Raw genomic sequence first — 26,931 nt, 5'->3', positions numbered from 1 at the left:
ACATGACCCTAGCCCTGGCTGACACTTTGACTGCAGCTTTGAGACCCTGAGCCAAAAGACCCAGCTAAGCCACACCCAGATTCGCCACCACAGAAACTGAGATCAACAATGTTCCTGGTGTTAAACTGTTAAATTTCAGGGCAATTTGTTACATGTTGGTTACTTAACTAATGCAGATATTAAGATTTATTATTTCATTAATACAACCTCAGTGTTCATTTTGATTTATTTGGTAAGGTTTCAGACAAGGTCTCAGAGGTTGAAAAGTAGGACAGAGGATCAGACCATGGCAGGTGTTAAATATGAGGCTAAGGAATTCTGACATTAATCTGTACATAAGGCTTTCATGGAATCATGACACAATGTGAAGCAAAGTCCTGAATGACACAGAACGGAACTGGTCTTTGGGTTAGAAGGTCAATGAAAGTTAAATATGTAAATTTCTATCTCCTTCAACAGAGACGTGGACTAGAGTTCTCTTCCAGGGAAGAAATTTAAGTTAGGATAAAAAAAGGCTCTTTCCTTTCTCTTCAGAGCATCTCCAATCTCAACAGATAGCCCCCCCCAAGAACCCCATACATCAAGAAGCAGATTCAGCTGCCTGAACATTCCTCATCTCTGACTCTACCTTTCTTTGGTGAGAGTCCTCCTGTGGACACAGATCTTACCCATGCCTGTCAAGCTCTCTCTCTGTGTAACTGGACTGGTACAAGAAGTAGTAGTGCCAGTAGGAGTGAGAACATTAACAAGAGCAGTAATAGCAGCTCTCACTTGGCAGGTGTCATGCACTGTTCCAGGGCCTAAGTATATTAGTTCATTTGCTCCTCAGTGGCAACCCTGAGATAACTACTATTACTATTTTCCTTTTACAGAAGGGAGGACTTAGGCACAATTAAGTTAAAGGTCAAAACCTAGCTAGCATGGCTAGTAATAGCTAGGAAATAGTGGAAGAGACATTGAACTTGATCTCTCAATGTTTGAATGATTTCTGGACCTAATGCTTGAAACATCCATGCCGAACCTTGGAGGACCCCTTCTTACAATTTTTATAAATACATGACATCATCATCATCATAATCACACTGACAATAATTAAAAAAAAAAATCTCTTTTTTTCAGTCTTCCCACAATACTTTATTTGAGACTTAGAACTTGTGAGTTTGGTGTTTCTAAAAGGCCTTGTGAGTCAGGTATTTAAAAATGAGTCTTTTTATCCATTTATTTACTTTTTTGGCAAAGAGCACTGAGGCTTAGTGATTGGCAGGATTCAGTCTCAAAATCCTTTGTTCATCCCACTCTGTTTTGATTTCCTGGTGACTCCTGTTTGACATTTAAAAATCTGTAGCGCTTTCCCACTCATGAGATCATCTAAACTTCAATGATGCTATAAATTATTTTAAGAGCAAGGATCAGGTACTAGGATGTCTGCTTTTTCCAACTTCCCTATCTGGCTATACCTATACTAGCCACTGTCCCCTGCTAGAGGAGGGACCACATGGTGATCTTTGTCTGGAGACAGATACGGAGACAGTCCCATGCATGACTGTACCTGATCCGAGGGTGGTCCAAATACAGACGATGTTCATTAGCTTGTCCAATTAGGTTTGCTCTGCTGAGAATCTGAATGGGTAGTATATATGAAATAGAATGGGGCAGCACAAAGAGGACATAGCTCTAAGTAAGCAGGCTTGAGAAAGGCAGCACAAACATGCCAAGAGGAGTGTTGTCAGGTGCACAGGCTGCTGGGGCGATGCTCCGGAGGGCAGACTCCATGTCCCAGCTTCCTCTCCCTGGGGGCCAGCTCCGTCCTGGCTCCTGTCCATTCTGAGAACTGTTTATGCAGCTTTACTTGCAATCCTTTCCAGGGGTATGGATGAAATCAGCTCTTGACCATTTTAGGTTTTTGAGACTACTTGAACCAGTCACTCTTCCTTGCAACCAAGGAAGTTACTTAATTAACACCTTCTTCGGGACACAACTTAGCACCACGTATTCTCAAAAGGGAAACATGACTGATTTAGAAATCCGTGAACTGCAGAAATGCAGGGGCGTTGGCCTTGAGTCCTCCACCCAGAACTCGAACTCCTGCCTTCTCTCTGCTCAGCTGACACCCAAACATTCACAAGATACCTGTTTACATGGCATTTCTTTGGGGGTGCCTTCCTTGTCACTACTCCCCCAACCCCTAAACTAGAGCAGTGGCTCGTAAAAGAGCTTCTAGAGTACCTTGTACTTTCAGAATCATAGCACTATTGGGATTGCTCACTGACGTTTCTCTCGGCCCACCAAAGGTAAACTTCTGAGGGCTGACACTGTGTCCAGCCGCCCCACCAGGATCTCTCCGCGCTTAGCGCAGTAGCTATTACACATAGTGCGCACTTGATGGACTGAATGACGATGGATGGACTCATATACAGCAAGTGTGCCCGAGGAGGTGAGGTGTGGGAGGGTGCTTTTCTGATCACTTTGCTGGCCTGACATCCCCCAAATAATCCCCTTTTTAATAGCATTGAAATAGAAACCCCAAACAACCTGAAAATAAACAGCGACTGGTTCTGAGTTTTCTCGGGTTCTCCAGCCGGGCTTCTCTAGCGGCCTCGTTCTCTAAGAAGGGCCAAGCAGCAGGGGGCTGTCTGCAGTGCCCTGGAGGACTCCAAGCTGCTGCCGCTCCTTTGGCCCAGCAGCTCTTCTTGCCGCCCCGCTCCCTCCCCTCCCCCCCACCTGCCCGGAGGCCTTGCTCAAAGTTAACAACTAGGGGGCGGGGCCAGAAGACAGGGGCTGCGACAGCCCTCAGGAAAACGGGCCCTTCTCTCCTTCCAGCTGTTCCTGCAGGGCCATATCAAAATGCCTAATGGCTTCACAATTCCAGGATCCATTAAAGTGAATTTTAATTATGCTTGCAGTTACACTTTAATTATAGCCTTAATTATTAAGCACAGGCTAGGCATACTCAGAACCCCAGCATGAGAGGGAGGGAGAGGGAAAGGAAGAAGAGAAGGAGAAAAAGGAGAGAGGAGAGGGAAGGGGAGGAGGGGGAAACAGAGAGTCATGAGGAATAACCCAGAGGGACAGACACATGAAAAGAAAGAGATATAGACAAGAGTCAAATACAGAGAGCAAGGGCAAAAAGTGAGCCCATCAAGTCCCCAGTGCATCAGCCCGTCTCCTGACCCTGCAGCACTCTGTCCCGGCATCCAGGCTGGTTTCTCCCTGGACTGTTCTTAGGCCTTGCTGCCCACACACCCTGCTTCCTCGTTCCCGTGAGAGAGCAGCTCCAAGGGGAAGTCTGAAGACACAGAGGGTGAAAAAGAAAACCAGCAGACTCGAAAGGAGGTCATTGGAAAAGAGAAACAAGGGAGGCCTTGGGCAGATGCTTGCTGGTGTGTGGGTTCCTTTCATTAAGGCTGCTCTTTGAATATTCAAGGTCTGTTTCTTCTTGATTCAGCAGGTGGCTGACACCAGCTCCCCAACCCCTTCCTTGACTTTATTTCTAAATAGAAACCACCACAGCTGCTTTAAACTCCGACATAGAATTAAGAGTTCCAAAGACAGTGTTTATGCCTGTGTACCCAATTACAAAGGAAATTGATCTCTTCTTCACATTTAAATAGTGCTGCTGACATTCTAATATTTATTAAATGCTGCACTGCTTTTTAATAAGGCTGCAGGACAACAGTTTTAATAACCACCTGTACAGATAACTGATTGACTCACACTGGTTCAACTTCAAGCACTTCTTAACATCAGCTTGCTGGAAAGCTGCTAAGCTAAGTGGTTATCTGCCCGATGCATGCCTTAAAAATGGCAATGTATAGAGAATCAAAGGGGAATGGTTTGATAATGAAATCTTGCTCTACTGGTAGAGGATATTATAAAAAGAATAATTATTAAATTTTTTAACTCTCCTCCTAGTGCATGTTTGACCACTGACTTCCTGCCACCAGGTGGAGTGAGAGAGCTGTAAACAGAGATGCAAGGTTAATTTATCAAAATCTGTTCTCTGCTTTCAATACCTGCAAAAGAAGGTAACGGTAGTGGACAGAAATTACTGAGTTTTGTTCAAAAGGTACAGCCCCCCCTCCCCACCCCCCGCCCAATCAGGCCAGCCCTTTATCACAGGGCTGTGAACAAAACTACTCTCCAGTCTGGACATGAATGGGAGCTGGGCTTTTTTTTTTTTTTTTTTTTTTAAGGATTATTTTAATAGGAAATCAGTTTTGTTTTTCTTTTTAAGAAGGCAATAGTTGGCACTTATTGAATGTACACTAGGTGCAATTAATGTCTGTTGGATACATGAGTTAAGGGGTTCACAACCTTCATAGCAACCCTAAAGAAGACCTACTTTTTATCCCCATTTTACAGATGAAATAATTGAACTGGGAAGCTTAGGAACTTGCCCAATGACCCCAGCAAGTCAAAGGCCAAGCCAGGATTAAGAACCCAGGTTTATCTGACTGCAAAGCCACATGACAACCACACAACCTGGCCTTTTAGTGCTAGAAGGAATCATAGAAAACCTTTAGGATTAGTCTCTCGTTTTCACTAGAGGAAACTGAGGCCCAGAAATTTTAGATGATTTGCTCAGGTCAAATAACCAGTGAACCATGAAAGGTTTGACTCTCGGTCTGGTGTTCTAAGTCAGGGCTGTTCTAAATCAGCTAAGAATAGGTTTTACATTTTAAATAGTTGGGAGAAAAAATCAGAAGAGTAGTATTTTGTGATACATGAAAATTACATGAAATTCAAATTTCCACGTCCATAAATAAAGTTTCACTGGCATACAGCCAAAGTGATTCATTTACACATTGTCGATGGCAGAGCTGTTGTGACAGAATCAGTAGGGCCCATAGATCGACAAATACTTTGACCCCAGCTCTAAGCAAAGGAATCTTTCCCCCCTCCACTCCAGGGAGAAAGGAGGTCAGTGGAAACGAACCAAATTCCACAAAGCAGCAGATTTCTCCTAAAATGTTCTCTGTCCTTTTGCCCTTGATCCTCTTTCATTATTCTCCGTTTAAGGGACAGGCAGATAGAAGAGGTCCATTTTCTTGGTGACATGTAAATTTAGATAACTTATCACATCCCTTTCGTCTTGTTACTGTACTGTTAAAAATGGAATAATTCATTGAGAATCCGAGGTAAAGTCCTGCTGCATCAGCAGTCCTCCCTTGTTGAGACGACGGGCACCCAGTACCTCACACCTCGCTGGGCACACTGCCTCCAGCCCCAGAGTCCCCGCCTTGGTCGAGTTAGGAACAAGAGCTTGGGTAGCAGCTAACATTTACTGAGCCAGCACCTGTCTAGTTTATTTTAAAACTCATCTGCTTCTTACAACAACCCCATGAGACTGCCATACGTACATTCCCATTTCACAGATGAGAAAACTGAGACTTTACACCTGGTTTGGTCACCAAGGTGGTGAGTGACCTTGGGAAGTTAATGTAGTTGGATGAGTATCTTTCAGAAATGCTTTGTATCCCTCACATTTTAGAAAAATAAAAAATGACTTAAGATATCCTATGGGACTATATCCTGTGTACCCCTATATTCCTCGGTAATTTCTTCTGCCACGGTAAGAAGAAACCACTTCTGAGAGTAGGAGTGTGGCAGGTATTCTCAAGATGCCCGCTGGAGCCCGCCCCTAGTGGCAGGAAGCTGATGGCCAGGTTGTAAGGAATGGTGTGCATGGACTTAGGATCCTGCAAGCAAGGTTGAGGACCAAGTCTAACATATATCCATTGAGGGCGTATGCAAGCTGCTGATGCTTTTGCTTTCAACTATGTTAATCCTCAAAAAAGGCAACATATATGTTATGTTGGTATGGGAGGCTTACTATTAAACTGGAATGGAATGAATCCTCTGGCAAGCAAGAATGCCCTACAATTCTGTAGCTACTAGGAACAGGGCCATTCCTGTGAAGAAAGGATGTTCTATACACCTAAACATCCGCATGGACTCTCCTTTCATGTCTTCCTTCAGTCTACCTCATGGCTTTCAATTCATGTATATTCTAACACATGGGTGATTTCAGGAATTTTCAAAGGTAATTTTGGCGGTGTGAGACTTTTGTCTGGAATCCCAACTCTGGACCTCCACGGCTGCCCGTGAAGGAGCATCAGTACATTGCTGCCCGTGATTCTGTCCCTGTTGGGGGCGGGGGGGAGGGATGACTGAGAGATCTCACTGCTAAACTGTTCCTTGAGAAGTCAGACTCTCAGAGCTTAATATCACCCAAATCTTTCTGGACTTTTACAAAACCATTCAGAGCTGAGGATGGAGGGGGCTTTAGACTTAGAGACCATGGGGACTTCCTAGAATTCTAGGTCTTGCTGCTGGCCTCTTCTCTACCCACACCAGGCTGCAGCTTACGTCCCACTGTCTGTCTTTGGAATGAAGATTCATCATGGCAGAGCCATGCCCATTCCTTTCTATATTGTCCACACTGCTTATATGCTACCGTGGCAGAGGTGAGTGACTGCAACAGCGGATCCATGGCCCACAAAGCCTAAAATCTGGCCATTTACAGAAAAAATCTGCAGACCCTTGCTCTCTACAATCCACATGTTTGGCCCTGTGGCTGTGGGGATAAGAATCAGTCTCATCTCATGCCTTTTCAGCCGGCAGCCCCTGCTTCCTGCTTCTGATGCTGCAGACAGCTGGATTCCAGTGGCTGGCGCTTGGTTCAGGTGCTCGCTCTCTGCTCCCACCTCTGTGGAAGACAATGACCACAGAGCTTTCCTGGCACAGCACTGAAGGCAGCCGCTGCCAATAAAGAGAAGGGGGCAGGAGATGAAAGCTATTTGTCCTGCCTGTTCTCAAACATTCTCGTGGAGTCTTTCCTCCTAGATAGCTCTGCCTTTGGGCAGTCTCAAGGTGGGACTCTCTGGGAGAGTCTTATTAACAGGACCCACCTACCACCTCTAAAATAGGACAGACAGGATCTACCAGGGTGTCCCTTTCCTGATGGCAATGTGTTCTCTCTTGGGTGGTTGACCAAATATGACTTTCAAGTGTTATACAAGGAAACTGAGGCATGAAGAGATGAACCGACTGACTACTCAGAAAACACCCCCAAAGCAGACGGTGGTGTCGTGATGCAGGACTTAGGATGTGCCAGCCCCCAGACTGGCCATGCTCTAAAACCACTCCTTATTAGAAATGCCTCGTGGAAACAACTTCAGGTTCCTGTTTTTGAGGGAAGGACCACTGGCTAGACTGAGGCAGCCACCTGACCAAAATGCAGGCCCATGCCCAGGGCAGACTAATCACATGGATGGCATTCAAGAGGTGTTTCCTTCCAGGCAGAGCATAACAACCCCAGTCTCATTTCTGACTACCACTGGCTCTGCATCGGCAGTGAAGACACTTCTCTGACTGGAGTGTTCGAAAGGAGAAAGATGGCATGTGTAGCCCAGAAGCTTCCGCTGCCTTTCCCTTACACTGCGCTCTCACAGGGAGCCCATCCTGCCACTCTGGGTCTGTGGTATCCATGACTGGGTGTGTTTGGGGTTCAGAGTAAGAAAGATCACTGTTGGTATACAATAAGGTGCATCCTTCACCTTCTTCACCGGTAACGAAAGTGATATTTTGGTCTCTTAGACCTTTGTCATATTTCTCACCAGATTCCCCAGATGGGGAAGGAGCCATTGGGTCCCCTGAAAGACCCCAACAACGTGGACCGGTTGGATGACTACCTTCCGAAAGGGTGCTGAGTAGCTTTTTCTTGTGTAAGGCAGCGGATGTCCAACAGGGCAAACATTTTAGTGACTCACATGAACCATCTAGAAGTAAAATGAAAACTCAAAGTGCCAAATCTAGTAGGTTTGTCTGGAAACTTAAATATTCGATCTAAAAAAGCTTTCACTACCCTAATGCCTTAGGTTAGGTCCTGTGAGACTTGGTGTAATGTTTAAGTGCAGGAAAGTTTAAACATTCAGAAGTGTTTATTGATTTAGACAATGAGAGGATTTAAGGCTCGATGACAGAGCAGGATTGTCTCCAACGTGTCCTCTGGTTTAACCTGCTGACGATGAATTAAACACTAGGGAGAAGATGCCAGTGACTGGAGGGAGAAGAGGTGACAGACATCAACAGGAAGTGAAATCAGTCCCAGAAAAGGTGCATCCACAGGGGACTGCGAAGGAGGAGGAAGATGAGAGGAGAAAGCAAGGTGAGGAACAGGGTATGCGGAAAATGGCAACAGCAAGGACAATGAAGACCAAACACACAGAAGAGAAGAGATGCACTGGCTGAGAGGATCCGGCCTCTCCTCCTGAAGCCACATTTCCAGACCGCAGGCGTGGAGAGCAGGGAAAGGCGTGCTCGGAGAGGCTGGGGTTAGGGGTGGGGGGACAGGTCCACCAGGATTAAGCAAGGAAGAGAAGATGAAAAACTCAGTACAGAGCAAACGCTGGGAAATGTGCAAAGAGGCCAGGGGGTGTTAAGGGTTAGAGAGCCAGGCCCCGGGCCCTGCTGGGCAACCACACTCACTCCACCCAGGATCACCACAGTCCACTCTCTGTGGACTCTGAGGGGAAGCAGCCAACCTAGGGCTCAGATATCCTGAACGAAAACTTTTTTCCAGCTAGTCGGGAATCAGAGGAATAATTGCTGCCCTCCTCTTGGTCTCACACCCTCCTGTAAGGGAGGACTTGCAGAATGCATGGCCACCAAGTGTGTGGAGACACAGCAGAAAACTCTCTGAACACTTCGAGGTTTCTTCTCCCCTTGAGCGGACCAAAGGGTCACGGAGCAACTTTACTGTGTCTGCGCTAAGAAAGATACCAGCATTGCTCTGGCTGGGGCTCAACTTTCTCCCTATTGCAGAGAGCAGCAATGAGGTCCTGTCCACACAGAGGAGGTGCCTGTGCCTTGGTGGAGAAAGTAAAAGAAACAGGATACAAAGTTTCTGACTTAGAGACATTTACCTTCTCAACAACTGTAAAGGGAGTTAAGGGCACATTTAGAGGGATTGACAAGGATAAGGAAGGGAACCCACAAGGGACTCGTTTCGAAAGACATTTGTCAAAAGAGAAGCAAAATGTTTATGTTGCTGAAACAAACCTTCTGGTACTGTATGGAAGAATCAAACTGAAAAGATTTGGCTAAGAGAAAAAGGATCCAATCTACCAATCATCCAGCCTCATTATTATTTATAGCTTAACTTGGAATCATAATGAACACCTGAGAGAAAAGCAAATTCCTCTTCGGACTTATTTGAGATACAGAAGTTTGCTGCAGGGGCGCCTGGGTGGCTCAGTCGGTTAAGCGGCCGCCTTCGGCTCAGGTCATGATCCCAGGGTCCTGGGATGGAGCCCCACATTGGGCTCCCTGCTCGGTGGAGAGCCTGCTTCTCCCTCCCCCTCTGCTTGTGCTCTCTTTCTGTCAAATAAATGAATGAAATACTTTTTTTTTTTTTTAAAGAAGTTTGCTGCAGATTTAAATGGGACAATAAGGAAAAATGATTTTTGTTTTTAAGTTCTCTAAAGATATTGGCATGCCCTGATCTAGAACAGTAAAACTGCCCATACAAAACCCAAAGCTTTGGCTAAAACATCTTTGCACCCTGAGTACACAAAGGTGTTAATAAATGTTTGTACATTTTTCAACAATATCATGGGTTGGGATAAATTAACCATCTAGGTAACTTTTGTGCCAAGTATATATACACGTCAAAGAGGAAAAAAAAACTCAGATTATTTGTTCTTTATTCATGCCATAAACAACCGTGTACAAAAACTAAACTTCCCCCCCAAATGCAATTGCTCGATTTACCTAGAAGTCTTTTAAATAAAAAATAATCCTGTGTCTCAGCTGGTGAGTTCTGTTGTGATAAGGCAAGTAAATACATGTAATTACAAAATTACCATCTTCAAAGAGGAGAGTAATCCTTTCCTTACCAAACAGCTTGTACTTATACAGCTGAGAAGAAAGATTTGTCCACAAAATCCCACTAAATCAAGCCTGATTTGATTGATTAAAACTTTCCTCATCAAAACATTTCTAATACACTGTGTGTGGCAATGGCGTCTTGAAAATATGCGTCATAGATTAATGAGAATTATGGCAAGGATCTTGGATCTTCTAAATGGCCACTTAACAAGCAAAACTAACTTCTTTATTTATAGGAAATAGATACTACTAACAAAACCTGTTACTGGCTTTTGAAATGCCTGTTATCTTGGTCATTAAAAATCTGACATTTGTTTAGACTATACAGCCATGTGTCAGAGATTCTGAAATTTAGCAAGCTAACAAATGTTAGCAATAATAATTATTTATTATTGTAATTCAGACCCCAGTCTGAATTCTTCTACTACACTAGCTCTTACGTGTCACTAAGCTTTATCACAGATGCTGGGATGATGGACACCTTTTCCCATCTCCCTTTCACTAGCGGGATGATGGTGCACATTCTGGGAATGTGAACCAATTTTAACATTAATATGAATAAACATAATTGAAAAAATCATCAGTTAAAAAAAGTACAGTGTTAAATCAAGTTAAATAGCAACTACCACTAGCATTGTCCAAAATGTTCCTGCCTCTTTATACCACTTTGTTTTCCTCTGTCAACACAGATGATGAAGAGTTGTTTGTTCAGAAAAAAAGGATCCATATCATGCTCTAAGTTTGGGTAAAATATGGCTGAATGCACATTTGTGGGAGAATTTGTCTTCCAACCCAGAGAAAGCTAATGAAAAATTTATATTGAGTCTAAGAGAAATTCCTCAAAAGGTCCTGGTAGTTAGCAACTGTTCCCCATTGGAAGCACTGAGAACCAGACTTTCTGTGACAGGAGATTTTTGGTTTGGGTTGGTTTTTCCTTTTAACTAAGCTGTACTACAGGAGAACAGTTTCCACGGCAGCAAGACTGGAGTGTGGTTTACTGGGGGACTTCAAAATGGGTTGACTTACCCATTTTTCTATCACATTTCTCCTTGCTAAATTCCTCCACCTCTACCTCCACACGTGTTCCATCTGATGTTACAGTTCATCTCAACTGAGGATGACTGTACCCATCAACCATCCTTCATTCTCCTGGTCATTAGATTTAAAACCCAATGCCCCTCTTTTTTCTCTCATTTCCTTTCCTATCTCTGCTGTTGTCTACTCTACTTTTACCTCTACATGGCAATCCTGCTAGCTAATGTTGTAGACTCTGGCTACTGACATGATTTGCCCACTTCATTTCCCAGCCATAATATGTTGCTGCAAAGCCACATTACTCTCTCCAGGACAGCCTTCTGATCTACCAGGTCCTAGGTTTCAAGTTTTACCACTATTATGGTCCCGGTACCAACTGCAAAGTATGGAACAGATCTGATGCCTTGCTTCTGATCCTTTACCAAATTCCCTCCCCTTTCCTTTCCAATGATTCAAATCTTTTTATTTCCATGCTCATCTTGGAAACTCTCCCTTTATAATATCTCTCTGCTAACTCACATCTCTAAATGTACTATAATTATAGTAGTCAATGTTGAGTAAGCTTAAAAAGGAGACTATGCCAAAGAAAGTGGGCTGAGCTACACAGGCACTCAGCTTAAGGGACACATTTTACAGGAGTCTGCATTCCCTTAACATAAAGAGCACTGGCTTGGTTTTTCTTTAGTTCCTTTTACAGGGCCTTTATGGGTAATACCATCACTGATTTTCTTCATTTTGTTATCTCTGATTAGTGCCAAGAGCAGAGTTAAAGTAGAATTCTTCACCTTTCTCTTGTACCAACACAACATGGGGACAGGTCTGATTTGGTGTGGGCTGTTGGTTTCCCAGAAATCACATATGGGTATTAGTGACCTTCATACAAACCATGTCGAGTGCAAGAGACATTTTTCACACAAGAGACTAATTCCTATAAGAGGAAGAAAAGAACACCAGTAGGACTTCAGAAATGTCGAAAGCGTTCCTGCTTTTGGTTTCTTGATAAAAGGCTCTCAATGCTTCTTATGGGATAGGGGCCATTCCAGGGAAGGAGAGGAGTGGCAACGAGGTCACCATGGATATTTTTAGTCTACATAAATTTGGGGGGACAGTATCCTTTTTGAGTTCATCTCAAATCATCACGTTCAATTCTCCATGGTACACTGCATGGTAGACATTGCAAGGTATGGATATTTGCAAAGATTCCACAAGCCCCGCTGGTGGCTCTCTGGGATGCCCCGATGGCTACCGCTACTAAGACAGAAGCAGTCTATTAAGGCCAACACCCATTAACATTCTGAATCTATTATCTTGTATTGTTCCTTTTTCTTTTTTCTTTTTGTTTTATTTCCCCATTTATCTAGTAACTAACATGGCTTTTTCTATTTCTACACATTCTACTTAATATCTAAAGCTCAATGACCCAAACATAGTATTTATTATGTTAATTAATGGATTAAAAAAAACACAAGCATCTATTTTGGAAGTACACTAACTTAAAAGATACAAATCTGATTGTCTAACAAACTGAGAAATTTCAAAGCTTCTTCCTAGTGGCTCAGATAGACCTCCGAGGTAGGCAACAGAGATTATTAGGGGAAAAAACGTTGGACGTGGTATTTTGCATAGTTCAGCATGTGTATTACCCAGATACACACGATATGGATAAATGAGAGGGGTCATTTAATACTTCTGGAACACTAAGTGCAGTGTAAAAATAAGAGAAGTGTTCCTTTTCAAGAAAAAATAGTGAAGTAGAAAAGCAAACTGGGGTAACTTTCTTTTCTATGAACATACTTACAACTAATAATTATGGGCCTCTACTAAACCACTCAGGCACACAGGGGATCACAAGAAAGAAGGAGCCCACAAAAGTATACTCATTTCTAAGCAACAGACACGAGTCTAATCTGCTTAAAGAGACTTGCTCCCCTTGAAGAACGCAAGCAGAGATGACTTTTAGAACCTGAGGGTTACTGGTCACTTGGACCCTGAAAACACTGTGACATCCACATTTTAATCAGAATTATACATACACTGATGAACCCACTAACTTCTTGATCAATTTTTTCATTGCAGTCTTGCCAGTAATTTCCCTTTTATTGAAATTATTTTTATAGGGATCAATTATGTCGCATTTACATTTTTAAGAAGATTTAATTCATTCATATGTCCATATGGTGCAGACCTACATTTGTAAGGCAGAGAGTCTCAGGGAGAAAGGAGAATGGCAGAGAGTGAGAGAAAAAAGAAATAGAAAGAGGCAAACAGAAAACAAAATGAAACAAAACAGGCTGCAACTATTCTGGAATCTTGACCTCAAAGGACAGGGATACACAGCAGGGTCAAAATATCCCTGGACTTGATCTGGAGGGGAAGGTGTCTAGGAAATTATGGCACTGGCACAGAAGCTGGGGAAACTGAACTGTCCCAAGAACAGCACTGCAGAATTCTACTCCTGGGGCTGCTTGATCACTGTAATCTGAACTTGTTGAGCAGGTGGACAGGCCTTTGGCACAGGTTCTCATACTGGAGTGCCTGTTTTTGCATCTCTACTACAGTGGTTTTCAAAGTGTGGTCCACAGAACCCCAGGGGAAGTCCCTGACGTAAAAACTACTTTTATAATAATAATAACAATACTCTCTGTCAGCACAGGGGCAGGTAAAATAAATGGCATGTTACCATGAAATCAAAGGTGTGGCACCAAGCTGTAGGAATGGCCACTGTACTTTCACCACCACACACTTGGAATAAGAAGTTGCCACTTGCAAGTAAGAATGTCCCTGATGGACAGTAAAGGAATATTAATTTTATTAACTCTCAACTCCTAAGCATAGGACTTTTGAATACTCTGAGTGACCGAGTGGCAAGTACACACAAAACAAGTCTGGTGTATCCTGAACTACGATGGTTGTTCTAAAAAAATGCGTTTGTGCAACTGTCTGAGTAGCAAGCTAAACCACCCACTTCTCTATGGAACATTATATTTTCTTGGAAGAATGACGGACACACTGTGGTTAACCTGACTTAGGAACGTGGCACCGATTTTCTCCAAAACGAGTAAAGCGAGGCTGTCACTTTGAGGAAAACAGCTGACCATTGTGTGGCTGATGATAAAATTTATACCTTATTTAATGTGAAAATTAGATTTCTGGAAAAGCTGCATCTACCACCTTGACAGCATCCCAATATTTAGACGTTTTGCCGATGAGAATGGTGTGAGAGGAACAAATGTGAATTTTTTGATATTGTGTTTTGCAATGTGCCAACCTTTGGAAGATCTGCATAATTCAATATTTTCCATTTGCATGGTACTGCAAACCATACATGTATAAGATCCATTTAATGTGCAAGACAGATCGATTTTTATATAACAGGGTATGAAGTCCACTGAAATACTTTCAGATTTCACATAATACTAATCTTTAAAAAGAAAATGTAACTTATTAACTTTAGTGTAGTACCAATAAGAAAATTCACAACTATATGAAATGGTTATTAAAAACCCCTCCATTTTTCAAATAGATATCTCCATGAGGCCATATTTTCCTCACACACTTCAGCCAAAACAACATATTGCAACAGATATAATGCAGAAGCAAGTATTAAGCTAGACAGTAAAGGGATTTGCAAAAATGTAAAACAGTGCTGCTATCCTCACTAAAATTTTTAAAAGATAGTTATTTTCCATAAAATATATAGCATATGTATTTATATATAAAATATACAATATAAAATTATTGTTGAAAAAGTATTTTAAAAGTTCCAAGTAGTTATACCTGTTACCAAATTAATTTATTAATTCAATAATTTAATTAATTATGTAATCAATTAATACCGACAGTTATCACCCAAAATAAACCTGAGCTCTTTAGGGTCTTCAGTCTTAACAAGTAAAGGAGTTCTAGGACCAAAAGTTTCAACAACCATTGCTCTCCCATGATGAATAAATCTTGGAGTAGCATTTCTCAGAGTGTTTCAAAGCACTAACCTCATGAAGTGATCCATACCTGAAATGAGTTTAGAAAATTTGGAGAATCATAACCTATGCCATTCTTGGAGAGAGGCAGTCCTTACTAGCCTGTTAGAGACTCAGAGAAGTATTTCTGTAGAGCATCTGTTTTTCCTCCTACTTAGCCCAGTGTTTCTTTATGTTGTCTTAGGAAGTCTGTATGTGAAAAACATGCTGGGCACCTGATCTTGGGCACTGTGGAAATCTACCATGACTCACCTTCCAGCCGGACCACCAGGGGCACCTTGAGTTCCAGCTCTCGACAGGCTTTGGTGATCCCATTGGCAATGATGGCACAGTTGACAATTCCACCAAAAATATTGACAAGGATGGCTTCCACCTGAAATCCAAAATAGGAAGGTGCCCGTCAAAACGCTGTTGGCCGGCATTCTCAAAATTAACTGCCTGAGCAATAGAGACAATTAGAATAAGACTTGTTGTTATTGCTGGGTTTTTTAACCACAGAATATAAAATATAGGACAAAAGGCCCACAAAATGTTAAAAAAGTTAAAATTTAGTACTGAATCAGTAAATAGCAATATATATCATTACCCTATTAACTCATATTCTCTGATCACTCAATTCTCTGAACTCAATGTGAAATCAATCACCACTCATTACATACTCTGTTCTGCTTTTTCTTATATTGTCTAGAACTGTTCCTTTATGAGTAGTGTCATTTAAAATTTTATGTACTTATTTCTTTCCCTCCCCCATGCTTTATACTTAAATTTTTATCTGTCATGAGCTTTAGGGAGTATTTCAAAAGTAGGAACGTAGTGATTATTTGTTGTTTTGTTTTAGTAGGTAAAGATTCAAGCTTTTCCATGCTTCCTTATTACCTCTTTGATATGCTAGAGGTATATTCTCAAAAGCCAGAAATAGTTTATCTTAGATAACATTTTTGATTAAAAAAATGAGCCCCAAAAGAATGAGATACAAGCTCATACCACAAGTAAGGATCTGAGGAAAGTTAAACCAGTGACTGGAAATTTTTCAGAAATGTAAATTTAAACCCATCATGTTAACCTGTTTGTACGTATTCCATATTCAAAGGCATGTGGGTCAAAAAAAAAAATAGACTCATACTGACTTGATAAATAGGCATAAGAAAATCCTGTATAATTAACAGAAGAACAAGATAATGAAGAGAATTCATTACCTAGATTAACTGATAACACCCACAGAAAATGGCTATTCATCAAGCTGGAGGCGTCAAAATTCCAACGATGGCACCTCAATTAAATTAAGGTACACCAAAGCATATATGTGAGTGTTGCATGCCATTTTAAAATCCTATTATTTCAATATGCTAAATTAACTTCACAAAACATATGAGGAGGGACACCTGGGTGGCTCAGCTGGGTAAGCATCCGACTTTTGTTTTTTCAGCTCAGGTCACGATCTCAGGGTCGTGAGATCAAGGCCTGCGTGGAGCTGCACGCTCCACGGGGAGTCTGTTTGGAGATTCTCTCCTTCGGCTCCTTCCCCTACTCTCTCTCTCAATTAAATAAATCTTAAAAAAAAAAATACAAGAAAAGAATGTCTTACATGTGTTCTGCACTTAACTGTTTCAGAAAGTACCCAACGTGAACCCTTATTTTAAATTTTGATTCTTGCCTGAACCCTATTCAGTAAGCCCAGTGAAGGTTAGCCCTCTGTAGGTGGTAAAGCTACACAGAGAATTCACATGATGTGCTCCGAGGTTACCCAGCTAACATGCTGCAGTGGTGAGGCTCAAAGTCAGCTCTCATTCTTCATGCGTGCCAGCTACTAGCACTGGAATCCTGGGCAAGCTACATACCCTGTCCTGAACATGGTTTCCTTATCTAAAAGGGGGGAGTAACAGTACCTAGTCTCTAAGGTTGTTGAGAGGCCTAAATGAGCTAATACACATGAAATGCTTAGTATGTGCCTGTAAAGAACTTAACGGACATCTATACATGCATTTATTTCAGCAAGCAACAACGAGCACGGGCAAGTTACCTACACAACATGTAAGAAAGAAGAAAACCTCCCTCAGTACACTACAGCTATGCTGCATTAGAACAGGACAGAGGCACTTACTGAAGCTCAATAAAAAGGTAATGTCTTAAGAATAAAATAAATGAGCAATATTTTTCAAACCAATTAGAGACTGGGACCACTCCCCAAACAGAAACCTCCCATTACCATTCACAGCAGGCTGACTGGTAAGCAGAAGCTTGCTTTCTAATGACAGCTATTAAATGCTGTTAGCACCGGGGCTTGGTACAGCAGTAGTCTCCAAATAGCTGTGGGATGGAGAGGAACTTGCCAAAACAATGGAATAAAAAACACTCAAGAGCAATAATGACTCCACGGGGCCCGAGAGAGAAACTCAGGAACCGCTGAGGCTTACGCAGGTTTGTGCACAAGGACTAGGCTTTTCTAGTAAAGTACACAGAGCCACCTGTACATCTCTCTCACGTTTCAACCTGTACGTTCTTTAAGGATGAATTCAGAGGTCAACCATTTCTTGGTGAGCTTTTCCTGCCTCATCAAGTTAGGGTGAAGGGCTCGGTTTCATCCATCTTTATAGGGTAGTTATAGCTCACATAACAAACACATGTGAATTCACCTAAATAGGCAGGAGTAGGGGAGCAAGAAGAAGGGAAGAGGCCCAGGACCCCACGGCTCAGTGCTCTTCCGTGGGTGCCTTCCCTGCAGTGAGTGCCAAACGTGACATCTGGATTTGGTGGTGTTCAGCTTCCATGAGGCTCTCATATGTCAGTATCTCATAGCATCGGGCATTAAAAATAGATACCCTTCATTCAGCAACTTGTACCTAAAAGTAAGCCAACCACGTGCACTGGCACTGAACCCAAGGAAAAGCCCTTTTTTCCAACAGTGGAGGAATGATCAGTTGCCTTTTTTAGACTCACTGAGAAACGGACTGTTGTTCTCCCGTGGAGTTTATTTACCTCTCACCCTGCAACCCCATCCACAGTGTGCAACTCGCCTTTGTGCTCCTCCACAACAGGACCATGTAGTTTGTCGAGTGACAGCTAGCGCAATCCACAACATGGCATAGTCATCTAATAAATAGTGGTTTCAAGAGTGAAGGAATTAAATTAATTTCAGTAGATGCTTAATGGCCATCCTCCTTGTACCGGGTACAGAGTGAAGGGCTTAGGATATGAAGATGAATAAGATATCATCACTGTCCTCAAAGAATTCAAGGACTAGTTCGAGAGCCAGACCAGTAAAACGGCGGTTACAACCCAAAGTCTACAGATGCCTCACAGAACTAAGCCCAGGGTGGGGCCAGCGATGCAGACAGCTACCACGCGAGAGGTGATGTTCTGGTCAACAGAGAAAGGGAAAGAGTAGGAGTCAGGTAGCAGAGAGCAGCCAGGATGAAGGCAGAGAGCGGTTACCCAACTTAGTTAGTTCGTGATCTACAGACTAAATGGGGACTAAATGGGGACTAAATGGGGAAGTAGCCCAAGATGGTATGGTTACAGAGTTGCAGGTGCCAGAGGCCAGGGATGAGAACTTGGCTCTTTTCCTTATTTCTTCCCTTTCCAGAGCTGGGTGAAGGCAGGTGTTGAAAGCAGCCTCCCTTTCAGGGGGCTAGAGGGGGCAGTCATAGGAGAGGCAGGGAGGGACAGAGAAAGAAGAACAAGCACATGAGCAAACATGAGCTGAGAAATGCAGTCCGTGGGAGAGCATAAGAGAAGGAGGGAGGAAGGGAGAGAGGGAGGGGGAGAGAGAGAGAGGCTGAGAATGCAAAAGGGAGAGAGAGGGCAGGTTAGTGTGGAAGAAAGGAGAGTTTAACCAATACTAACAACGCAGTTAGGACTTTTACGAGAACAAGAAGACACAGCAGTACTCACAAGCTGCTTAGCTCAGGGAAAGGGGATTGTTTAGAACACCTGCTGTACCACAGAGCACGGAGAGGAAAATCACCACCCAGGGTGGCATCATCTCTGGTGGAGATGATGCCATTCTCTTCCACTATAATTTGCTGCAGTCATGCACTTTAGTGAAAATCTGATTTAAGGTTTCACTCTGGGCCAATTTCTATTAATTAATGACTATAATTTACAGTTTCAAACTGAGAATGAAATTAAGATGGTTTGAAAATGAAAGACTCGTGACATCATTATTATTATTTAGCATTTATAAAGCATGTCCAATTTTCGATGTGTGCCTCATGTGTCCATTCATTATTACAATCACTAACTTGTTTCATGACAATACCAATAGCAACTTTAAGTAGTCTTTTTGTTTTGTTTTGTTTTCCTGGCAAAGACAATGTTTAAAAAAAAAAAAGTCAGTGGTAGGTCTATTTAGGTACCAAGAGACTTTCCTGGAAGATTCCTAAGTGCTTTTACGAACAGGCTTTTCCAAATTCTCAGGTGAGAATTACAAGGGTTGCTATTTACAGTTTCAGAAAAGTTGAAGATCATCTAGTGAGGCAGATCTGGTGCCAGAAACTCTGCGCAGGCCCCCAGCCCCCAGACAGCAATTCCCACGCCAAGGTCTGCGGTGGCTGTTGGCAGTTGTGCAGGTAATCGGACAAGCCAAATGCAGGTTTTTCAAACGTCTGTTGTGTGTTTGGCTTTGTAAAATATACTCTGGCTGCAGATTTGAGTCCACAATTAAAAGTAAAGAATGAACTTCAAAAGCAAAAAAGCTGTAGCTTTTGGTATTTATCAAGCTCCTTTCAACCCCAAATAAACAAACCAACCAACAGAATCACTACTAAAACCCTTTTTGGCAACATCATCTTTTTGAGTATCTGATGAACATTAGGGAACCCCAGACAGATTAAACTCATACACACAATAATATTTTTGGGTAATTTTAGAGTAAGTCCTACGACCAAATGCTCCTTTAGGATTTGGCCTCAAAGGCAGATAATGGTAAAGGATAACACATAGCGTCTGTGCGTACGGGAAGAGTAGGAGTTTCAGGGGAATTGTGAGTTCTCTGCAACTATTTATAAAATGCTGTTTAAATGTGTACTTTTCTGGGAAAAGTGTCCACAAGAAATCAAGCGTAATAATAGCTATAAACAACAATAGCTAATGTTTACCGGGCATTTAGCATATGGTAGACAGGATTCTAATTATTCTACATGTATTAATGTGTTTAACAAATGAGTAGTATATGAGGTGGGCATAATTATTTTTTCCACTTTACAGATAAGGACACAGAAGGTACTAAAGTCCTGGAGAATCACTGGGGCCATCACTTCATCTACTGTCAAGTATCTTTCAGAGCCAGCAAACGAGGACCTACAACATGTACCGTGCTTACTATTTTCCCCATTCATTACCACAGCTGACTCCACCGCAAGCATGGGAGGCAGGGGCTGCCTACCCCATCCTCAGATGAGGAAAGGCCAGTTCAGAGAGATACAAACAACCCTGTACTAATGATGTAGCCAGCATGTCATCAGGATCAAAAATTCAGTTTTCTTCCACATTATCCTGACTTTTTTTCTTAAAGACTTTATTTATTCAACAGAGAGACAGCGAGAGAGCACAAGCAGGGGGAGCACCAGAGGGAGAGGGAGAAGCAGGCTTCCCGTGGAGCAGGGAACCCCATGTGGGGCTCGATCCCAGGACCCTGGGATCATGACCTGAGCCAAAGGCAGACGCTTAACTGACTGAGCCACCCAGGTGACCCTATCCTGACTACATTTAATGAAATGCAAATATTGCCAGATTGCTCAATGAAAAGTGAGTCATTTTTTCAAAATAAACTTTTGAGGGCCTCCTCTTTTCTGGGCACTCTTTTTCTTCTCTTTTTAAAAAAAAAGATTTTATTTATTTATTTGACAGAGAGAGAGAGACAGCAAGAGAGGGAACACAAGCAGGGGGAGTGGGAGAGGGAGAAGCAGGCTTCCCGCCGAGCAGGGAGCCCAATGCGGGGCTCGATCCCAGGACCCCGGGATCATGACCTGAGCCGAAGGCAGATGCCTAATGACTGAGCTACCCAGGCGCCCCTCTGGGCACTCTTCTAACCATTGAGTGCAGCCAGTAGCTAAGCTGACAAAAGATATTTAAAGAAAAAAAAACAGACAAAAATGTTCTATATTTGTATCTAAAGTTGCAAACTGTAATAACAATTATCGGGGGAGAAAATAGGGGGTACTCTGAGATCACAGAAGAGCACCCACGTTACACTGAGTAGTCAGGGAGGGCCTCTCATAGGCAGTGACATTTAACCTGGAATCTGGAGGACGGTCAGGAATAGACTATGGAAATTAAGAGAACAATGAAGAGTAAGTACCTCCAGACAACAGGATATCATAGGCAAAGATAGAGGAGCAAAAAATAATGTGGTGGATTTGAGAAACTGAAGAGAAGCCAGAGTACCATGTACCTGGAGCTTGAGAAGTGGAGTAGTGGGAAATGAGATGGACCACCCTGGCTGGGGCCAAATGATGCAGAGTCTTCACAGAATAAACACCATGAGAAGGAGTTTGAGAAGCTTCTGGTTTCAAGACAACTGCACAGCCTTCAGGGATGCTGGGAAGGGAACTATCATTCATTCAGCCTCCACAGTATATTTACATTAAGTTTATAAGATGGGTTTATAATGACCTCCATTTTATGAACTGCCTGAGGCTCAGAGAATTTAGGGTCTCCTAGCTGTTAAGAAGTCACAGTTCAAACCAAGGTCCGTTTCACCATACCATAATACATGGGCAATCTTAGGGGTGCCGCTGACATATACCATACATATGAGGGCTGGCAAACATTCTTTTTTTTTTTTTAACTTTTTTTTTTAAGGTTTTATTTATTTATTCAACAGAGCGATAATGAGAGCAGGAACACAAGCAGGGGGAGCGGGGGAGGGAGAAGCAGGTCTCCCGCTGAGCAGGGAGCCCGATGCGGGGCTCGATCCCAGGACCCTGGGATCATGACCTGAGCCGAAGGCAGACGCTTAGTGGTCTGAGCCACCTAGGCGCCCCTGGCAAACATTCTCTTAAGGGATCGTCAGTAAATATTATATAGGCTTTGTGAACTAGGCTGTGTCCCAACTACTCAACTCTGCCATTGCGGCATGGAAGCTGTCACAGACATTATGTAAATGAATAGGTGTGGCTGTGTTCCAATAAAACTTTATTTACAAAAAAGCAAGTGGGCCAGATTTGGCCCATAAGCCATAGTTTGCCACCTCCTGACATAGACATGATTTGATTCATGGTTAGCCTCAAGTTCACTGCAACCGCCATCCTGCCGCCTTTGCATCATTTGAAATCTCTCTGGCAGAACTTTTCATATTTTAAGTTCTCTTCCTTTGTTGCACCATGTTCTTGCCATCACTGTAGTAGTGGCTGATTAAATGAATGTGTCCATGCCAACTTTAATATCATTTCTCTGAAACAAAGTCTGTATCTTTCACAAATTCATAAGCCTGTCTTGAATGCCTCTTCATTATTCTCTTTCTCTCCCTAATATTGGCTGGAAGCAAACAAATAAAACTTCACCAATAAGCAAGCCATTCTGTAACTGTCATTGCAAATGGTTAAGTACTGTACTGCGTTTAAAACATATTGTGGAGAAAGGGGAACCCTCCTACACTGTTGGTGGGAATGCAAGCTGGTGCAACCCCTCTGGAAAACAGTATGGAGGTTCCTCAAAAAGTTGAAAATAGAGCTACCATCCGATCCAGCAATTGCACTACTGGGTATTTACCACAAAGATACAAATGTAGGGACCCGAAGGGGTACGTGCACCCCAATGTTTATAGCAGCAATGTCCACAATAGCCAAACTGTGGAAAGAGCCAAGATGTCCATCGACAGATGAATGGATAAAGAAGACGTGGTATATATACACAATGGAATATTATGCAGCCATCAAAAGGAATGAGATCTTGCCATTTGCAATGACGTGGATGGAACTGGAGGGTGTTATGCTTAGTGAAATAAGTCAATCAGAGAAAGACATGTATCATATGACCTCACTGATATGAGGAATTCTTAATCTCAGGAACAATCTGAGGGTTGCTGGAGTGGTCGGGGGTGGGAGGGATGGGGTGGCTGGGTGACAGACACTGGGGAGGGTATGTGCTACGGTGAGCGCTGGGAATTGTGCAAGACTGTTGAATCACAGATCTGTACTTCTGAAACAAATAACGCAACATATTTTAAGAAAAAAGAAAAAGAAGAAGATAGCAGGAGAGGAAGAATGAAGGGGAGTAAGTCAGAGGGGGAGACGAACCAGGAGAGATGATGGACTCTGAAAAACAAACTGAGGGTTCTAGAGGGGAGGAGGGTAGGGGGATGGGTTAGCCTGGTGATGGGTATTAAAGAGGGCACATTCTGCATGGAGCACTGGGTGTTATGAACAAACAATGAATCATGGAACACTACACCAAAACAAATGATGTAATATATGGTGATTAACATAACAATAAAAAAATTAAAAAAAGCAAACAAGAAAAAAAAACATATTGTAGTATATATACGTTAAGCACAGTCAGTGCAACTACTGGGTTTTGCCTCTGCTTGTTCTAATTCAGCATGCTAACTTGGTCCCATTACAGCAGGAATGCTGAGAAAAATCAAGCAAGCATGTTTATACTAGGCGAGATAAGGACTTTTTAATCACAAGTTATTTTAATTCTGAATGTTGTTGTTCTTGGTTAAGCATCTGTTTTTGTTAAACTGCTTTTCTCTTTTTTGTTATTTTTATTTTCCTGCTGAATTCTAATCATGTCTTCTAATCCATTGGCAGCCAACGAAGGAAAATAAATGGTGAAGGAAATTAGATGCAGCTTGGATAATTGATGTTTGTATGCCTGGCTTTAATAAAAATACTCTGCTAAATGAGAGGGGAGTCTAAACGGATTCAGTAAATAAGGAAGTGACTCAGGTGAGGAATTCAGTCTTGGGTTTTGTTGTAAACTTACAAATAAGTCAACAGCTCAGTTCAACTGGGATGAGCTGCTCTGGCTTGCTTTTCTACTTTTGGTTTGTTCTTGAAATTTGAAATTATTTTCTTTTGCATGAATTTAAGCACTAGGATCGCTGGGTTGAAGCAAATGACACACCCTCTAAATCTCTAGGAATGATAGAAGAACAAGAGTATTTCTTGAAGAACTCACCCTCTCACTCTGCCCTCTTAATTTCTTTGTGAGTTCAGACAATCCAGCCTGAATCATCTCAGAATCAAAAGAAAGTATCTTAAACATCACCCTTCCTATCAAACATTTTGGCATTTTTAATTAATTGAGATAAACCTAACCATTTTATTCCTACTCTGCAATCAGTTATTCCAAAACTGACAGCACGGAAATAGCACATGTGGATGAACAATATTTGGAGGGAGAGCCAAGTTTCCATTAGGCGCGATGTCTGAAAACAGCCAGAATGAACTGGGAGAAATGTGTCTAATTTGTCCTTGATCTATTCTCTTCTTCCTGAATTCCTTCTCTAGTTATATCCTGAAATCTTCTCCTCACAAAAATAAGTAAAATGGTATAGAGGAATAACATGCATTGCATGTTAATTTTCCTAGGTGCTAGTAATTATGTACTACAACTTCCCCTAGGAAGTAAGCTGAGGCTCAAAGAGCTTCAAATAAGAGCTGGGAAGCAATGGAGCCATGAATTGCACCAAGCAAGTTTGACTTCAAAGTCCATGGTCTTTCTCCTTCCGCTAGCTATCTCTCTATAACCAGTGACTTCCATGATTAGTCAAAAGCCCCAGCTCTACTTTGCTTCTATTCTAAATTTCAAGGGCACATTTCTGAGTCTTATATTCTAGTGCCCACATAATTCTTGCTTTCAAATCTCAGTGCCCCATTAAAATGGATCAGAGGTAAGATACCTTTTAGAGTTTTGTGGACCAATGGGTTTTGGTTCTGCACCACCCAATGTTTCCTGTTTACTGATAAAAGCATTGTCCAGAGCTTGTGGTTTGCAATCCCTACTTAGATGGGATTATAGAGTGATGATGATGCTGTAAGAGTGGATCCCTCAAAACCTAGAGTTTGTCCTGAAATAGAATAGATGTCTCTGCAAAACCCCTCTCTGCAGACTGAAAAGCCCTCTTGCTCATTTCCATCATGCTGAAATTTATCCCTTTGCCACTGTTATTATTATTAGAATATAGAAATATTAATTATTTCTAACGATGATCAGTAAAATTCTAATGGAGAATTATATCATTTGAGACATAACTGTTGATACAGATTTTAAGTATTAGGTGATGGAATGGTCACTGGAAGGTACAGTAACTCTGTGGGGCTATTTGGAGTACTGTGTTGAGAATAAGGTTAGGGCCATGACCTGGTTCAGTGGGAGGGATCTGCCACCTATAAACAATGCCTGTCATGGCAGTGGGGGAAAAGAGTCAAATCAGGTGTGTTTTATGTTTGTCTCCCTAATCTTGGAGTCATATAACACAAATTTTGATAATGAGAACTGAATGTCAACATTGCCATTCTTTTACAAAGAAAAATGAGACAGTAAGGAAACCTAATTCACATCTAGCATAATCATTACAATTTCAATAGTTATGTATGTTTAAGTGTATAAAAACCAAAAAAAAAAAAATGAGTACCAACTTCCAGCACTAGATAGGACAAAGGCATCTTCCATTATAAAAACTGGTTATTTTATTTTATTTTATTTATTTGAGAGAGAGGGAGAGGGCGGCAGGCAGAAAGACAGGGAAAGAGAGAGGGAATCTTAAGCAGGCTCCCCACTCAGTGCGGAGCCTGATGTGGGGCTCCATCTCAAAACCCTGAGATCATGACCTGAGCCGAAATCAAGAGTCAGATGCTTAACTGACTGAGCAACCCAGGTGCCTTGTTTTTTTAACAGGTTGAAAAAATACTATGAATACTGCACCACAGAAATTATAAAGCCATACTTCCTCCCCAGATGAATGCCTGTTAGAAAGTGAAAGCTTTCCAGTGTGTGTCCTGGGAAGCTCTACGCCTATGTAATGTTTTATGAAAAAAGTCATCTGATCAAACAGTATGGATTCCAGCTTATGAGAGCTTTAGCAAACAATCTGTGTCTTAATTTGCAACATCCTATTTTAGTCATTTTCTACAAGAGTCAAAAGGATGGATGTCTGATTGCCAGTGAGTTCAGGAGCTGGTGTATTGAGTGTTTGAATGGCACATGGACCTAGGGCCTTCTCCCCAAAGATACCAATCATGTCACTATTTGAATCATTTTTATAAGTAAGTGTCTGCAAAACTGGAAAGCTGTGGTAACTGAGAACACCAACCATGAATGCCAAGACCAGTCCAAGGATCCTTGTCAATACAAATGGTTCCCTACTTGCTAGTAAACACTGTGGCTGGGGTTAAGTCAGCTATTAACAGGAAACAGGAAAAGGAAAAAAAATCTAAAGATGGAAATATTAGCTGGCATTATAAGCAGGCACAGGAGACAAGAAGTTAAAAGGACTGAAGGACACAGACACTTGAGGGAACAGCACAGACGTGTTTTTTATCCTTTGCAGAGACATCTCCCACATCCTTTGGAACTGAGAATCAGAACCATTGTTAAGATTACAAAAACAACTTGGGTACCTAGAATGGCAAATATAAGGTTCTTTTTGAGTGCCATGTGTTCAAAATAGCTCTTGCAATAACTTCTATGATGTGTAATTTGGCCACAGAGCTATCTGAAACTAAAAGGAAAAAAAAAGAAAACAAGCAAGGAGATTTTGGTTTTACCCGTTCACCAGGAAGCAGCAAAAAGCTTAAAAAAAAAAAAAAAGGCATACAATTCTCACTTAAGAAATCAGGTATCAGAATTGACTGTTAAGAATCATTTTGGTTACAGAACTGCTTTCCCAGCTTAACAGATAATTGCTTTCAAGGGAGGATACTCATTACTCATAATGTAGTATCTATATATTATTTGTAATGGGAATTACATTGGTGCAGATTAAGAATATTTATTGGCACATTCTTTCTGAGTAGTATTTTGTCCCATCATTTCAGACTTATGTCATCTTGATGAATGTGAATATGTATATTCCATCATC

The 26,931-nt window shown here is 42.0% G+C and overlaps 1 protein-coding gene across 1 annotated transcript in view; it reads right to left on the bottom strand.

The window, feature by feature from the left end:
• The window catches only part of SUCLG2 (succinate-CoA ligase GDP-forming subunit beta), a 276,580-nt gene that overhangs the window by 3,741 nt on the left and 245,908 nt on the right, over positions 1-26,931 (bottom strand). The window contains exon 10 of the mRNA XM_028110361.2: positions 15,156-15,276. Coding sequence (XP_027966162.2) covers positions 15,156-15,276 — 121 coding nt within the window. The remainder of the gene's footprint in view (positions 1-15,155; positions 15,277-26,931) is intronic.

The sequence above is a fragment of the Eumetopias jubatus genome, unplaced genomic scaffold, assembly GCF_037043125.1.
Source record: "Eumetopias jubatus isolate StellerSeaLion01/CBP00866 unplaced genomic scaffold, mEumJub1_p1.0 scaffold_1, whole genome shotgun sequence".
Lineage (NCBI taxonomy): Eukaryota > Metazoa > Chordata > Mammalia > Carnivora > Otariidae > Eumetopias > Eumetopias jubatus.
This window is presented reverse-complemented; position numbering and strand designations above follow the sequence as displayed.